At 41.4% G+C, this 16,708-nt stretch overlaps 1 protein-coding gene across 2 annotated transcripts; it reads left to right on the plus strand.

Annotated features, from left to right (window-relative positions):
- Positions 1 to 5,722: 5,722 nt before the first annotated feature.
- On the plus strand, positions 5,723 to 16,659 carry tuft1a (tuftelin 1a). Of its 2 annotated transcripts, none has more exons than XM_071468838.1 (12): positions 5,723 to 5,946; positions 11,366 to 11,443; positions 12,537 to 12,638; positions 12,743 to 12,829; positions 13,117 to 13,167; positions 13,307 to 13,393; positions 14,162 to 14,272; positions 14,393 to 14,616; positions 14,728 to 14,833; positions 14,939 to 15,022; positions 15,256 to 15,350; positions 15,523 to 16,659. In XM_071468838.1, the coding sequence occupies exons 1-12, from the start codon at positions 5,887 to 5,889 to the stop codon at positions 15,593 to 15,595; spliced, it is 1,158 nt and encodes a 385-aa protein (XP_071324939.1). In that variant the 5' UTR covers positions 5,723 to 5,886; the 3' UTR covers positions 15,596 to 16,659. The 2 variants fall into 2 exon arrangements, with proteins under 2 accessions (XP_071324939.1, XP_071324940.1); XM_071468839.1 differs by lacking the exon at positions 5,723 to 5,946 and adding an exon at positions 11,208 to 11,231.
- Positions 16,660 to 16,708: the final 49 nt, after the last annotated feature.

The following is a 16,708-nucleotide window of genomic DNA, read 5'->3' on the forward strand; positions in this document are numbered from 1 at the left end:
AAGTTATAACAGATCTTCATGTATTGTTTTAGTCATAATTACAGGATGTTTATCATCCATTTTACCACATATTTTTGTTTGTTTTTGGCACATTTCAGGATACACAATTTCCTCATTGTTATCATACACTAGCCTTTAACCGATGGAGTCAAACACAATTGGCTTTTTTCCCATTAGTTAAGAATAAAGGTTACCTGCCAACACTTTCCTTGGAAGGTTGGTGCTTCAGAGGAAAACAGGTGGAGGAAGTGAAGAAATCTTTTATGCATATAATAGTTTGCAATAATGCACATCCCAGTTCTACACTAGTAAAACGTATTTGAAGTATTCACAATTGACACAAGACTAGTGTCCTGATCTTTTAAGTATAATAAACCTATTTTTGTTTTAAAGTTTTACCTTGATAACATCAATTAAGCAGAAAACATGTAATAGTAATTTGTCTGTAGTCATGGGGAAATGCATGGATACATTATCCCCCAACACTGAGTAGAAACACAGTAAAACAGAAAAAATTTAACTTATATGAACAACTTGTGTAATCCAGAAACACATTCATATTTAAATACTGCATATAGCACCATGTGTTTGAGTGGCACATGTGACTGCTGTGCTGCTTAAAGAAGAACAAAAGAACAAGACGCCACAGATGGGTCAACTCATTGTTTTGGCTGCAGGGCTGTGCTTCTCTGGAATTAGAGTTAATGTTTGTTATATAAGCCTTAGGTTTATGCAGGTGTGAACCTGAATGAGTTAGGAGCTGGTTAAGCACATGATGGTTATTATCACTGTGCAGTCAGAACTGATCACAAGGCCTGTGTGTGTCCAGCGGCCAAGTTTAATCCACATTACCAGTCTGATTACAGCTTGACTTGTCATAGCAGAAAAGAAACCCAGGATTAACTGATAACATCAATAATAGCTTCCTCCCTTTTGGGTTTACCAAACTCTTGAAAGTGTTCATACTGACTCAGTGGCATGTCTTCTTAGGGTACTTAAATATTATTAATTACAACTATTCTTTCTGCTATGTCAAAATTATAGACGAGTGAAAAGGGTCTATATATTGCTAGTTTATACTTTATTTGCTCTACTGCATACAAGTATAAAATCTTCGTAACTGCACATCATCCTTAGTGCGTAGATCGGAGACACAATAGCTACCATAGGGAATTGGACCGCTGATGTTTGCATCAGCTGTTCCATTACAGAAGCAGCACACGTTAACATATCATTTGCTGAACCTGCAGCAGCCGTGGCTCTGCGCCAGTGTTTCTGTTTTGCTCTCTTATCTCTTGTTGCAGAATTGTTTTTGATGCGATAAGCATCACGCAGAGCAGGAATCACCTCGGCTGATGTGTTGATACAAGAGGACAACAGTCCTGTTTATGGGCACAATGGTATGATTGCTGTGTTCACATAAACCTGGATATATGTGTTAATGACCACAAGTGTTTGAAAGAGAAAGATGAGATGTGGGCTCTGTGAACTTCAAACTCTGTGGCTTTTAATTAATCCTCTCATATTTTATTATTCTCTCTGGTTCCTTTTTTTATTGCCACTTATGTATTTTATCATCTTCTTTATTGTCTCAATTCACTCATATTATTATTAATATTAAATCTGCAGAAACGAGTTGAGCTTCTGCAAGGTCAGTAACCTGTTTGTGCACATATTCACAAGATCTTCACACACACACACCTAGATGAATAACTCAGGCTACTTTCTAAATACAACATTGAGGTCAGAAACAGTTTAGCGTTGTAAGGGAGGCAGGAATACACAAAGCCACACCTGTTTGTTGAAGCTGCAACTGTGTGATCAGGATTATGCCGTGAGATGCAGGCAGGAGAGGCCTCGTAGTTGGTGCTGTGGGCAGTGATAGATGGTGTGTTGCTGCCAGGAGCACCACAGAGTGAGGCACGTCAAGAATGTTCGCTGACATCTGTGTTTAAAAAAAAAACAGGTTCGGGGGAACTTCTACAGAACTGCAAGATGTTTATGAAACAAAATCTGATATTTGAAGATAATCCCACTTACAACACTGACAACTGTTGATCCAACTCATCTCTTAATCTCTTTACAGTAATGGGAATGAATCCATGCCTTTATGTGTCATACCAAAACATTTTTATGACTTCAGGCATTTGTTATTCCCGCACCTAGAAGATTCAGCACCCCCCGTAGGGACACTTCCCCAACTCTTTCAGTTATTTATGTGTTTACATCCTTTTTGGCAGTTTGGCACTCACAGTAACACTGTGTTTGACTATTTTGAGACTCCACAGTTGCGTCTATGCCTCAGAAGTGAACAGGTCTCTTGCTGATTTTGACGAACTCACTTTATCTCCCACAGTGCTATTGTGTGATTGATCTACAAAAGACCCGAAAAAAAACTATTTTCCTTTAAACTTTAAACTCTTACCTTGGAACATATTTTGTTGGCATGATGTCACACCTTCAATGTTTTCGGTAGAACCCCATGTAGTGTCCATGATACTACGCCTCCCATCCAGTGTACCCAAACCTGTGTAGTACCAACACATACAGTACCTGTTTTGCTAGACTATAAATTGTTAGGCAACATATTTTCCATGGGTGGGATTGGGTTTCCCTATAACTCCAGTTTTTCAGGCACAGCTTAAACCTGAATGCTGATTTGCCAGTCGCTGGGTGTGTTGTGTTTTTAAATCATGATGTGTTTGCTATTACATAAAGTTTCTGTGGTTCAGAAAGTATGTGGCTCCACTGCAGGCGTAAAAATATTTCCGTGTGCCTCCAGGTGTTTCACATGTGGAAATACAAGCCTCCTAGGATGGAAGACAATAGGCTAGATGTGATGAAAGAATGTGTTTTATTTTAGTTTTGCAATTTAGATTCAACAAATGGAAATATGAGGAGTGGAGCACACACTGTCATAGTTTTAATACGTCAGTGTTAAATACTTGTGTTCAACAGCACATGATTTTAGAAATACTGAAGTCAGGATACCACGAAGAAATTGTTAAATGCTTTGGACGTTTCATGCACTATTTATTTAGCTGTTTAGTGTTCAGTTATATTTTGTGCAAATCTTACTTAAATTAAGCAATTCTTACACAACTATCAGCAACTGCACCTAAACTCAACTAACTGTGAAAAAAGCGTCTCAGAAAAGTCTCTTTATGTTTTGATAAAATTAGTACCATATTACATTGTTCTTTCCTGGAAACTCACAGGGAAATTATGAGATGATGACAAACCTGTAAAATCAACCGTTACAGTTTTCTGTCTGTTCTATGATGTTCTGGTGGAGACACATTAAATCACATTTGACTTACACACTACAGAATGTGAAAACTCCCTTCAAGCTGCTGCAACCTCTAAAAAAAGAAATCCAAGGACACGGCCTCAGTGGTAGGTAGGGCTGTGACCACGATAAAGGAGAGGAGAGGATGGGAAAAATGACCATTCACTTAGCTAAACTCGTGTATGTGACTACAGTTATAGTGTCATCATTGTTTTCCTGAAAGCATAGTCATTATGTCACCACACACTGACTCTGTGTCACACAAGTGCACTTTTAACCCTTGACCATTTGTTCCCACGCAACCAATATGTGACCTTTGTCTGCCTTTTCCTGTTTCTGGGTCAGTTTGATGAGCTTCACATTATCTGATTGGAGCAGCAATCGATGGCCCTCCTCAGTCAAAAAAGAAACTGAAGTTTTAGATTTTTCTTTTTTTTTTTTTTTCTTACTTCCCTTTGGGCTTTTAACTGCCCACACAGTGTTGATCATGATCTTCTGGCAACTGATTGAAATTTCCATTTACAGTGGTATTCTACAAACAACACTAGAAAATTAAGTATTTCCTATTCACTTATGATAGGGACACTTTTCAGATTCTTGTGGTCCAGTGACGGGCACCCTGTGGATGTCTTTGGCCCTAGTACACTTTGATGGGGTCCTAGAGATGGCCCAGTGAGGGTAAAGTGTCGACAAGATATCACAGCTCAAAATGAGCTCTACCAGACAGATAAAAAGGAGGCAGAGTGTGAGTGACTCACTCCATAGTCTCAGACGTGGATGTATGTAAACGCGCAGACCTCTCATAACAGTCTGATCTCTGGATCAGTATGTCTGAGTGTGCATGATGTAAACACATAATTATGGCTCATATTATGGATTAGTACATATGATGACACACTGTGATAAGGTTTAGGTGTGTTTGTTAGTGTTTGGTGCATGTGGGAGAGCTTAATTCCCAATGATAAGTCAACCATTAAAAAAACATAACACCCACTGATATAGAAGGTACAAACAATCGTAGTGAGGAATTCATTACAGTGTAGAGTTGCCTGGAAACATTTAACACTGACATTCACGACCTTTATGCAGGCCTGATGATCATAAGAAGGCAACAGTTTTTCCTCCTGTGTCGGTGTTTGTTTCTTTGCGGCTTGTATTTTTCAAATTCACTTAGTGTCATCCCTTGTGTGCCACTGTGAGCTGTTGTTTGCTCCTCAACAGCCATTAATGCCATTAAAGCCTTTATCCAGTTAGAGGTCTGTGCCGCTCTGGATCAGCCGCTGCTGCCAAATGCCAGCAGAGGAACACTGACTCTGTTACTTGTCATTTTCTTTCCTTTTGTCTGAACTCTGTGACCTGACCTTGTTCATTTTGTGTAGCATTGATGTGAGGAAAATTCAGAAGAAATATCCCTATCAGTGGTTGATTTTGTATGTTTACAACATACTTTTTCGTGGCAGTTAACAATTTACCAAGCACACAACAAAGTTTTATTTTCCTGAATGTGTTTCCCTCAATATACTACCGGCTGCCTTCATTTTCATATGGTATACAAATTTGTGATTTTTCAATTATGTAAATAAATTTGACTTGACCCTTGACTCTGGAATTCTGCATTTATTTATTTATTTATTTATTTTTGTCAAAGTCACACTGTCCTTTTGTGGTAACATATCTGTTAAGTACAGACTGAACTGTGCTGTATTAACCACAACACAAATATGGCAGCTTTGACAAAAACCAAGACTAGCATGATGTCTGTTCACTGTGGTGGATTACTTATCTCCTGCAAGGGAATTTAAACACTGTTTGAAATGAACAAAGACCGACACAAACTTGCAACTTTCAGAAAAAAACATATTCAGAAACAACACAGCGTGCTTTAGGAAATGATGAGCAGTAATGTAGCTTATGTGTGATCTGTCAATAGGATGCAAAACATGTAAATAAACATATGAATGATTCAATAATACATATCATGAGAAAACTAACTAGTCTTTCTGACAGCAGAAAGAGAGCCTTAAATCACTGAATTTAATACCTGGCTTTCCATTGTCCTGTAATGGAGACACCTCTGAAACGTGCTGAGTCAGGAGTTTAACCTTTTTCAATTCATAATTTATTGGTAAACTGAGCACTGCGCTCACTGGGCAACATTTAGCTGCAGTTGACCCTCCATAATCCAACTCAGGATGACCTCATTTTCCTTCCTCACGTACCGCATACCACTGTGATGTGATAATCCCGATGTAAACTTTCTGCAGCTTTTTGTCCCCGTCGTGCGCATCAGGTGTCTCCGGCAGCCTCCTGACCTGACCCTCCCCTCACAGCTATTCCCCTAGTTCCCTATTTGGCTGTTTCGGTCGCTGTGGGCGGGTCGCTGGGTTTTGTTGTGCACTCCCACAGTGACGTGATGAGACGAGTTATCAGGAATACATACACCGGCTGCGTCCGCCGAGCCGGAGACCGACAACAGGACGCGGAGCAGACCGACGCGGGGAGGTTCAACCGGGGGGGGGACGCTCGCCACAGATCGCTTTGTATTTATTTCTATTTATTCGTTTGTGCGTGAGGTGTTTAATATATTCCCATCAAAGATGAACGGGTTGACGAGAAGTCTGTGCACATTTGAGGACATCAGAAATCATGACGGTGGAGTAAGTTACTCAAACTTCTTACTTTTGTCTGTAAAGCTGGTTTTATGTTTATTTGTGTGACAACATGAATCATGCTCTCAACCAGAAGAGGTAAAGACGTTATTCAGTCAGGATGGGCAAGTTTTTGGGTTTTTTTTGTTCTTTCTTTCTTTCTTTCTTTCTTTCTTTCTTTCTTTCTTTCTTTCTTTTTAAATGTATTTCATTCCATGCCTGCTCAGGATTGTTGACTGGACTTAAAGGCCCTGTGTGATATTGTGATTCTGTCACTGATTCTAAAGCTGAGATTCCTCATCTGCTCTTTAAGTGGTGTATTTACTGTTAAGTCTCTGTCCTTGTAGTAATTAAAGTATTAACACCCCACCACCCAAAGTCCCAACACACACATAAAGACAGCAGCTCAGAATTAGTCCTAATAACATCTGTGCCTGTCACAGGCGCCTTCTGCCCACATCATTTACAGGCTTACAGTTGCAGTATTGACAGACAGTTACAGTAAAAGCTTTGCCTGTGCAGTATGTGCACCACCTGTGCATGTAAAGTTTTGTTAAACAGGATTAAACTGCACACTTGCCTGGTTTACAGTGTGTGCCTCCCTGTTGGATACTTAGAAATGAGTGCCCAGCAGCTCAGCTGCCAATGTCACGTATAACAGGGGCTTCATCCTCTATCTGTGGCAGTGATGGTTTAATCATTGACCTAACCTGAAAAGGCAAACTGTTAACCTGCACTGTGGTTTATGAGGTTGCAGAGCAACATGACACTTTCACCTTATCAGCAGCCTCCTGCTGAGCTCAGTAGCTGCCAGCAGCAAACCAGTCCACTGAACTCATATCAGATGATGTCCTTTTAATGAAGGGTTCTGCAGGGGACACTTTCAGCCACCATTATGTTAAATACTATCTGAGTGAGTAGAGCAGATTATTCAGTTGTGTCAGTGGTCTAGACTTAAATATCACTTTCTGCTGTGTAACTGTACAACTGACATAAAGGTCAGAGGGTACAAAGGGCACACCCCTAATAAACTGATTGTGTTGAGGAATGTGTTGTGAAGCAATATATGAAATTTCATATTTGTTCAGCTTCTATTTAATCTATCATACACGACATTTTAACATGCGACTGATAGTACATTTGCATCAACTTCAAACAGAACACATATTCATCTGTATCAAAGTCAAATCCTGTAGTCAAATAGTCACCCACCTACAGTATTTACATATCTGATAAGGTTATTCAGGTAAGTCTAAATAAAGCAGGTACTTCACCTTTATACAGTATGTAACATACCATAATGGTTGTGCAGGACTTAGGGTTATTCATAAAAACAACACCCTTACTGTTTATCAGGTCTTTAAGGATAAATGTGGAGAGGGACTGAGCCGGATGTAGCAGAGGGGCCTTCAGTGGTTATTTTGTAGTTGTGTTGTGTTGATAAATGCATTTACTGGATCTGTGATGTTCTGAAATTAACAGGAAGAACAACCAGCTCCAGCTCTGACACAAAATGTTTCATTATTGCCATAGCTAGTGTTGTAGCTATTAGTTAAAATATTTTTTGAAACTTGTGACACAGTCTCTCCTCCCAGTTTTTTCTGTTCAGGCACTTTTTAAATAATGCCACAGTTATCCCTCCAGACGTTTAGTTTCCATGCATTTAGGGACTCAGCACATTCCCTCTGTCTTTCCTCATCACCATCTCAGTCAGGCGTGTCTGACATCAGTGGCTGGGAATTGGCCAGACATGACATATGCATCACTGAGGAACGGCAGGAGCAGGCTTGAGCGTACCTGGTTAACACTCCGCAGAGAGCGGGGAAAAAAACCAAAGACATTATTATCGATAGTAAGATGATTGCAGGAATTATAACTGGAGGCAGCTCTCACATTATGACTCACAACAATGTTCCATGGTTCACCTATTCATGTTCTCACATGATGGTAATATGCACGCAAACCACCCATCCCTTCACACCTCCGCTCATTTCGTCCCTTTAAAGTTTACATAACCTTTAACTTAACCCTTTAGTTTGTACAGACTGTTGACTGACTGGAGGTCTGGGGCCGCAGTCAGTCCTTCGATAATACTATTCACTAACCTGGGAAATAAAGGAATCACTACATGCTAGAGGATTTGAACCCAAAAGAGAGCATTATTAAAACTAGGGCTGCATCTAATTATTGTTGTTATCGAAACATTTGAAACGATACCTTCAGACCTAACACCTGTGTCGTCGGCTCACACCCTTTCGGCTCAGGGCCTCACAGGCCGAGGTTCATAATGCAGGTGAACCAAATACAAAAGCGACATCTGTGCGGCAGGTATGGGAAAGCAGTGTATGAGAGTGACGGAGTGATTTAATGGATAGTGAAGTGCACACACTCCCTCTTCTGAGGAATTTTTTGGTGGAATTCAAGCAGGGACTACACTTGGAGGCACAGCAGGATGTTCTACTATTTATGGCCGTGCTACCTGCTGCTTCCTGAAGTCTGAGAGATTTTATATCAGGTTGCATAGCTCTGAGGGACTTTTTTTTGTCCCAGATTCAGCAGCTCTGGTTGTTTATCAGTAGCATTCTCACCCCTCAGCTAATTTAATGCAGATGATTTACAGGCCTCCTGATGCCAAAGTCCAAAACAAAAGCGTCTTCATACCCTTTAAGCCTCTCAGCCGGGCCGGACCCCGTGATCTTTTGTGCCCATTGTCGGTGCACCTAGCAGTGTGGACGCAGTGTGTGTGTGTGTGTGTGTGTGTGTGTGTGTGTGTGTGCTTAGTTTCAGGTTTCTGCCCAGTTATAAAGGTAGTGTGTACTTTGAGTTACTGTGTGCATGTGTGTGTTGTTTTCCCGCGTGTGAGAGGCTGTGTACGTGTGCTCCCTTTGTGCTTGTTCCCAGCAGGTCTAGTATTACAGGTTGGCTTTGAAGGTGGTACAGACGGCATTTTTGTGTGTGTGGATATAAAAGAGAAAACAGACAGGGAGACTAGCATGTAAATAGTCGGTGGCTGAGCGAGGATTAGCAGAGTCTTTGTTTGACTATGAAGGGCCAGAGAAGTTGTATAATGACGGATTCCTTCTTAACAAACCCCCCACTGTTCCCCTTCTCTCTCCCCCTCCTCTCTTTTCCTCCCCTAATGGCTGTGCCCTGTTAGAGCTTTCAGGTGTCTGTAATCTGAGAGGAAAGCAAGTTGAACAAGAGGGGAATTTTTTTACTTTCATTTCTCTGACTTCTCTTTGTCCTAGTTGGACGCCCACCCCAAATATTAGGCAATTTCCTGTGTATTTAACATTGTCCGTACTGCCTGGTCACTTTCTGTCCCTTATCTCTGCTGTGTGTTTCAGTCCCATCTGTCCCTCACTGCTTTCTCTTCCATTACTGTACTTCCTGAATAGATAACCAGCCAATCATATAAGCTTTCTGTCCTCTATAGAGTACATGGTTCTTCCTTTATAACCTCTTTATCATGGCATTACACAACACAACCCATTCATTTCCTCTGTCTGGCTCACATGAAGGCCAGAGCAGTCAGATACCAGCTTTTGTTTCTTTCTCCAGTAGAACTGCCTTTATTCACTTTGAATGGAACAAACAATGGAGTTTAAAAGTACATTCTTGATTTATGGAATTAGCACTTGATAAAACATTTTCACTTGTTCATGGATGTTTCTTTTTTTTTGTTTAAGGACTTCTTACCCATGTTGGCTTAAAAGTTGTCTTTATTGCTCAAAATATTCAGGAAGAAAATTCATAAATTTAACATCTATAAGTCCATGATAATTCCAGAACAGAGACATTGAGGTGAGACGCTAAAACAATCTTTTTGTCAATCTAAACATAAGATGCAAGATAACATAAAGTACCTGGGGCCTTTGTGCTGCAGGTTATTTACCAAAAGAAATAAAACTGTAACTGTACAAAAGGCTTAACGGAGGGCAAACAAATGATGACACTTACTCACTCACTCACTCACTCAAACACTCATCATAGTCTTTTAGAGAAATGCAAGCACGCACATACTGTGATCAAGATCACCAGCAAAATAAGTGAAATTCCACACATTACTCTGTTATCCTCTACCAGACTGATTACATATTAACAAGATAGGCCAGTATAATTTATCACCAATTAATCTGGTGTGTGTGTGTGTGTCTGTGTGTGTGTGTGTGTGCGCGCGCGTGCATGTGTGTGTGTGGGTTTGTGTGTATGTACTTGTACTTGCTACACAGTAAGGACCAAAAAAAGTATTTTACTAACAGAGTGAGGACATTTTGGCTGGTCCTCACTTTTTGAGACACCTTCAAATCACATTTTGAGGGTTAAGACTTGGTTTTAGAGTTATGGTTAGAATTAGGTTTAGGTTAAGGTTTGGGTCAGGGTTAGGGTTAGGCACTCAGTTGTGATGGTTAAGGTTAGAGTAAGGGGCTAGGGAATGCATTATGTCAATGAGTGTCCTCACAAAGATAGAAGTACAAGTGTGTGTGTGTGTGTGTGTGTGTGTGTGTGTGTGTGTGTGTGTGTGTGTGTGTGCGTGCGCGTGTGCATGTGTGTGTGTGTGTGTGTGTGTGTGCACTCTTCTGTAATTGGTTGCATGTGTGCATTTGTTTGTGTTTACAGTATTTAACCACAGGAGAACATTGCGACCATTTCTTCTTTGGCTGATTCATGTTTGAGAGATGACATTGACTAAGTGAATACACAGGAAAATAAACAGAGCAATTTGAGTTGGCTGGAATGAATTATATAATGCTTTTGACCTCCTCCCTCATATCCGCATGCTTGTCCTTGCACACACACTCACTGGGTATCACTCAAGAGGGGCTTCCCTGTGCTGGAAGACACACACCCAGTCACATCCCACTCAAGACTTTTCCTGTTAAAGTGGCTACAAGAAAAAGTTTGAAGGTTTCTGTGCTTTGAGCAAGAGCAAAACTCTTCGCCAAGTGTTGCATCTGCGCATTGTTCTGTCTCAGACTTACCCCTCCCTATTATATTGTGAACACGCCAGATAGTTTATGGCTGCTGTGAGGTTTTGTTGCCATGGAAATGTTCTGTCTTTCTTGACATTACATTTTCTGCCCACTTTCCCAGAAATCCAGCCTCTGCCTCCAATTGGCTAAGAGCGTCTGGAGGGTTTCCGCCTAAGTCCCAGTGACGTCCATAGCACACAATTTAAATCAAACAATCTGTCTCTGTGCAGCTGTGAAAAACTTTTGCTTTCTCTCTGACGCTTGTACCCCTCTCTCTTACTGGCTGCTGCCCCCTCTCTCCCTCCTTCTCCGTTTCAGTCAGTGAGTATGACTCAGTCTCTCCTCCTCTTTTTTCCACTCTCCTCCTCAAAATAGTCCTCAATCAGTCTCTCCATCACATAACGGTCTCTTTGTGGATTCTCTTCATCTTCTCCTCTCTTGGTTGCCTTTTTCAGGAGGGGTGCAGGCGACTGCGGCTCACACTGCACGACCAGAGCCAGGCAGCTCAGAGCACAGAGCAGCACAGAGACAAGGTAAGAACTTGCACCTGATAACTTTGTTTGCGCTCAGGACTGGAACAGCAGAGTAAAGAATAGACCTGGACATGAGGACATAGAGGAGAGAAGTACTGGAAGGTTCTATGGAATAAGATTTATCAGTGTAGTTTAAATACATGACTTGGATACTTTTGGGCAAAGTATGTGGTTTAGATAATGTGCTGTTATATTTAAATTGATTTTTCATCTTGAATGGATATGCTGTGTTGTATGTTTAAAGACATGCGGGGAAACAAGCTTCTCTTTATTTGATGGGGAAAAAAAATGTAGCACTATTTTCTTGAGAGGTAAAGGTGCTGTCGTTCAGGCTCTGAATCTGAAAGTTCAGGCAATTAATCTTGTCAGTTACCCTGACAAATTAGCGCAGAGCTACCATACATTCACACATCATTCACGCCGCATTCCTACATGCAAACTGTGCAGACGCCAACTGATTGTAAACAGGCCATAGCTGCCATCAGCTTTTCATTTAGTCGTTCCCACAAACTCAAAACGTCTCAAGACAACCATTGTGCTACCAAAACCAGCACCAAAGGAACATTAAAAAAAAGCGACCACCAGAGCAGCGGAGTTACATAACATCTCCCCACCTTCTTCTGAGTGTCCCGCCCTCACTCTCTCTGCTTCTGGTTTTGACCAAGTCTGTTTACGACTCCCAAAGCAGCACCAGATGTTTATGGGTTAGTCTCCACGGTGATTATGGCTGAATGTTTCTGCCCCCTGATTATAGAGACTCACAGTCAGTCATACGCAGGAATAATTTACTGAGGACATGACTGAAAGAAGCAGTTCATTCGGAAATAATGAAATTTTCCAAGTTATTAGTTTAATTGCATCACTTGTTCCCAACAGGAATTTCATAATGCTTGTGAAACGGATGTACTCCTGGCAAACCCCATGTTGCAATATTGACAAAAAACATGATCCGGTCCTAGTGTTGGCAAAGCACACTGACATCGCTCATGTTCAGATTTGCATAGGATGTTTGGAAATGTATCACACCCATCTACCCATGCTCACACAACACAGCCCACGCCATGTTGTTAACTCTCTGTTCTCCGATCTCCAGCCGGTCGGACGAGCGTTTGCACTGGTGCAGCCGTCCTACGACAGAACAGTTCTGACCTCAGAACCGGTCAAATCTACAGGGGAGCAGGTCGAAGTTATCAAGGTGAGTTGGACAGACTGGCTGTTATGTTATATAAATGGTGAATTACCAGGTTTGCTTTTCATGGATATGTTGGAGTTAAACATCCGTGTCTCTCCTTGTTCCAGGTGTATCTCGAGGCCCGCAGACAAGAGCAGGAGAAACACCAGCAGAGCCTGAAGATGCTGTCAGACGAAGTTTCACAGATACAGGAGGTCAGTCTCTGGACAGCGTCTAACTCTGACTGTCTCACTAACGCACAGACACACAGTCTGTCAACTCTGTCTCCTGGATTATGTAAGAATTTGCGTGTTTACGCAAATTTTACAGTATCATGCAAATTCTTCCTCGCTCTCATGGACCTGTCTGTGTGTCTTCTGTTCTTATTTTCTCTCTGTTGACGATTTCAGTCTGTTGATTATTTGTAGGAGCCTGACTTTCTAAAAAAAAAAACATATGATAATATCTCAGTAACTCACTATTATGTGTGCATTTCACTCAGGTGAGGTATTGCCTGAAGACACTGAGGGAGCAGATGGCGGCCAAAAACAAGGTACGTCTATTTAGAGCTGTTTTGTGGTGGCTTAACCATTGTTAACCTTACATCCTGTGTGCTTGATGGCATTTCCTCCACCTCTCCCATCTCCGTCTTTCACTCCTTCCTCGCTCACTTCCTTCTTTTCTGTCTCCAGCCTCACACAAACGGGTGGAAAGTCGGTGTTCCCTTCAGAAAGAACGTCTCATCTGCCCCCAAGGGAGGAGCTAAAGCTGACGGACAGGTGAGCTGTCTCTCACGTGAACCACCTCTATTCTGTGTAAATATATATATATATGTGTGAGTCAGTATATCAGAGCGATGCATGTATCAAATCTCATGTATCGTAGCCGCAGTCCAGTGCGTGTGTTTTTTTTCTTTGTGTTTTGTGTGTTTCCTGTAACTCAATCACCTCCCAGAGGCACACAGAGGTAGAAGGAGGTGTAAAGTTAAACTGAAAGACGAGCAGTGATATGATATAGGGTAAAATGACAGCAAGAGATTGATGTGCTTATAGCACCTCTGGGGTGTATAAAAAATGTGCGAGAGAGCTGTTCCAGCACACACTGTTCCTTTGCCTGCGTGTGTTATTGTGCTCAGGCCCTCCTCATTGTTCCCAGCATTCCACAGATGTTTCATCCTTTAATAGTTTTGTTGCTGTCTTCAAGGCGCGCACTTTTAGAGACCACAACTGTTTGCATGTCAGCAATGATTTGTACGAGCACAACAATGCCGACAGTACTATAATTGGTTGAATTGTTTTTGCGCCATTTATAACACTTATCTGTGACTCATGCCATGGCTTACTGACAGAAGTGTTGCAGAAATAGGAGGGAAAACACGAGTCATAATCCAACTGCTCCAGTGACGCACACTGACACACCTGTTTTTCTTATGACGGCCAAACGCACTGAGCTTGAACAAATTAAATGTATATTTACATCATCATAAGAGTTTCTCTCTAGCTATTTATATATCATTTTTGCTTAACACGTCATTCTTTCTCTATTAGGAAGCAGATGATGAAGCAGAGAGAACCAAGCTGAGGGAAGTCAGTAAGCGCTTATATGCACAGCTGCAGGAAACTGAGAAGAAACACCAGGAGGAGAGGGAGAGGCTGCAGGTAAGATACACACTCAGCATATATTTACATTCATTATGCATCATTACATTTAATATACACTGCATTTCGGTTGTGCCGAAGCCGTATTTTAAAACAAACTAAACTCCCTGTCTCCTCTAGGCTGAAGGCAGCAGGCTGAGGGAGTGTCTGCGCGACCAGGAGGAGAAGTTGAAGGCCACAGAAGAAGCCAGCGAGAGGAAAGACAAGCGCATCGAAGAGCTCCAGAGGTTTCTGGGAGGGATGGAGCAGGAGAGCGCCACCCTGCGGGAGGCAATCCGCAGCCGCGAGGAGGAGCTCCGCGAGCTGCGCAAGATCAGAGAGGAGGGCCAGAAAGGGGACCAGAGGTCAGCTGACACACACACACACACTTAAAAACAATTACCTTTATAAAATGATTGGCAATCAAGCTGCCACTAGTGTGCTATATAGTGAATGTCCGTGTGGATTTGTTTTAGGGCTGAACAGCTGGAGAAGGAGGTGGCTATTCTCAAAGAAAAGATCCACCATCTGGATGACATGCTGAAAAGCCAACAGAGGAAAGTCAGACACATGATTGAACAGGTGAGACGCACATGTGTGAGGCTCAGTAAAGCAAACACTTTCTCTCCGTGTTGATATTTGTGCAGGATTTACTCACTGTTTGACTGTGTGTTTGCTCGTCTTTAGCTCCAGAACTCTCGCATGGTGATCCAGGAGAGAGACCGCGTGATCAAAGAGCTGGAGGAGAAAGTAGCATTCTTGGAGGCTGAGGTGAGGACGGCTTATTATCTTGATTTTTTTATTCCATTCCAGTGGATTTTGGAATGAAGTGTCAGGGTTAACAGGACAGGAGAAAGGAAATAGATCCTTCTCTGTTTGATCTCTGCAGAGGAAGAGAGATCTTAAAAGGAAGGAAATGCAACCACTGTCTGTTTAGTTTCCAAATTAATTTTACTCTCACTGGTGTTATGTGAACTGACCCCTGACCACTCCTGTGTTTGTAGAACCGAGAGATGCAAGACCAGATGGACTACTTCCTGGGAGGACAAAGGTCAAATTCTTACCTTTCATCAGAGCGTAACCCCCAGATTGTCTATAGGTAACTTATTTTGCTTATTATCCCCAGCAAATGTTGCAAAATGTTCTAGTGCTCATGGATGCAAGTATAACATTTGTTTTGATTAGTGAGGCAAACTTAACACAAGAGAAAATTATTTCACGTTGCAAAGCTTAGCTTGCATGCAACTGATTTTTCTCTCTTGTCGCTACAGTAAACCAATCAAGCCGTCCACCTCATCAAACAAACCACTCCCTTTCATCAAAGTCATCGAGATCAAGTCATGAAGCGACTGTGCTGAGGAAAGACACAGTTCTCGAGTGAAGGGCTCAGAACCACCAAACCTTTTCAGACTGAAACCAAACAGCAGCTCTACTAACACATCTGATAGTGTGAATGTTTGGGATGTGAGAGCTGAGCTTTCTGGACTGCAACTACATCAACACTTCCACTAACCACTAAAACTCCTGAAGGAAACTGTGTGGTGTTTGGCAGCACGCCCACACACACACACACACACATACACTGGGGTCAGTTGTATGTCTGTGTATGTGTTATGGATGAGTGTGTGTATATCAGCTTTAATGTAGATGAAAGTGTAAGATAAAGTGTACTGATGCACCTGATGTGATGTCACATGAAGTTTTACATATAATACAGCTTACTGTATGCAAGTGTTACCCAGTCCTGCCCTGTTTTGATCACGTTTGACCTTTGAGTTTATGGCATCTACATTTTTGTATCAAAACACAACTGTTGTGCAAAGGGCAGGATGGCAGCCATTTTTCTGAAGTGGATAATGATATTATAAAGTCCATATACAGTAATGTAGCACCAATATACTGTAGCTAACTAAGCTGTCATGACAGATCAGTTTCTTGTAAAAATCATTAACCTGATGATCTGAATCCTGTGTCTTTGTACTCATACATGACTCTGTTCACTTTACTGCGTGAATGGTATGATGCTTTTAATGTGTAAATATTGATTGTAGCCTGTATAAGGTCATCAAATAGCTGTTTAAATAACAATATGGCACTTAATGAAACTGAGGAAGCAGAAGGAAAAATGAAGATGTTCGGCAGCATTGCTGCTTCGTGGAAGTTTCATCAATATTTCTTACTAAGCATTTCAGTTCCCTTCCATTGTGTATACAGTCACCTTGTTTTGTACATAATATTAGTGAATGTGATTTGATGTTCTAATTTCTGCCTAACGACCTTCTTCTTTGTATTTATTTATATTAAATAAAAGCCTCTAGACAAGATAGTTTGATAGAGGAGATTTTGTATAAAGTATGTTCTAATTGTTATCTGTGCTTGTGGTTTTCAGAATAAATTACTGAAATAAATAGAGTGTTTCATTGAACTTCTTATTGGAATCAAACTAGTGGATTAGTG

Source organism: Trachinotus anak, unplaced genomic scaffold (genome assembly GCF_046630095.1).
Source record: "Trachinotus anak isolate AG129_WGS33_773 ecotype Australia unplaced genomic scaffold, CSIRO_AGI_Tana_v1 ptg000032l, whole genome shotgun sequence".
Lineage (NCBI taxonomy): Eukaryota > Metazoa > Chordata > Actinopteri > Carangiformes > Carangidae > Trachinotus > Trachinotus anak.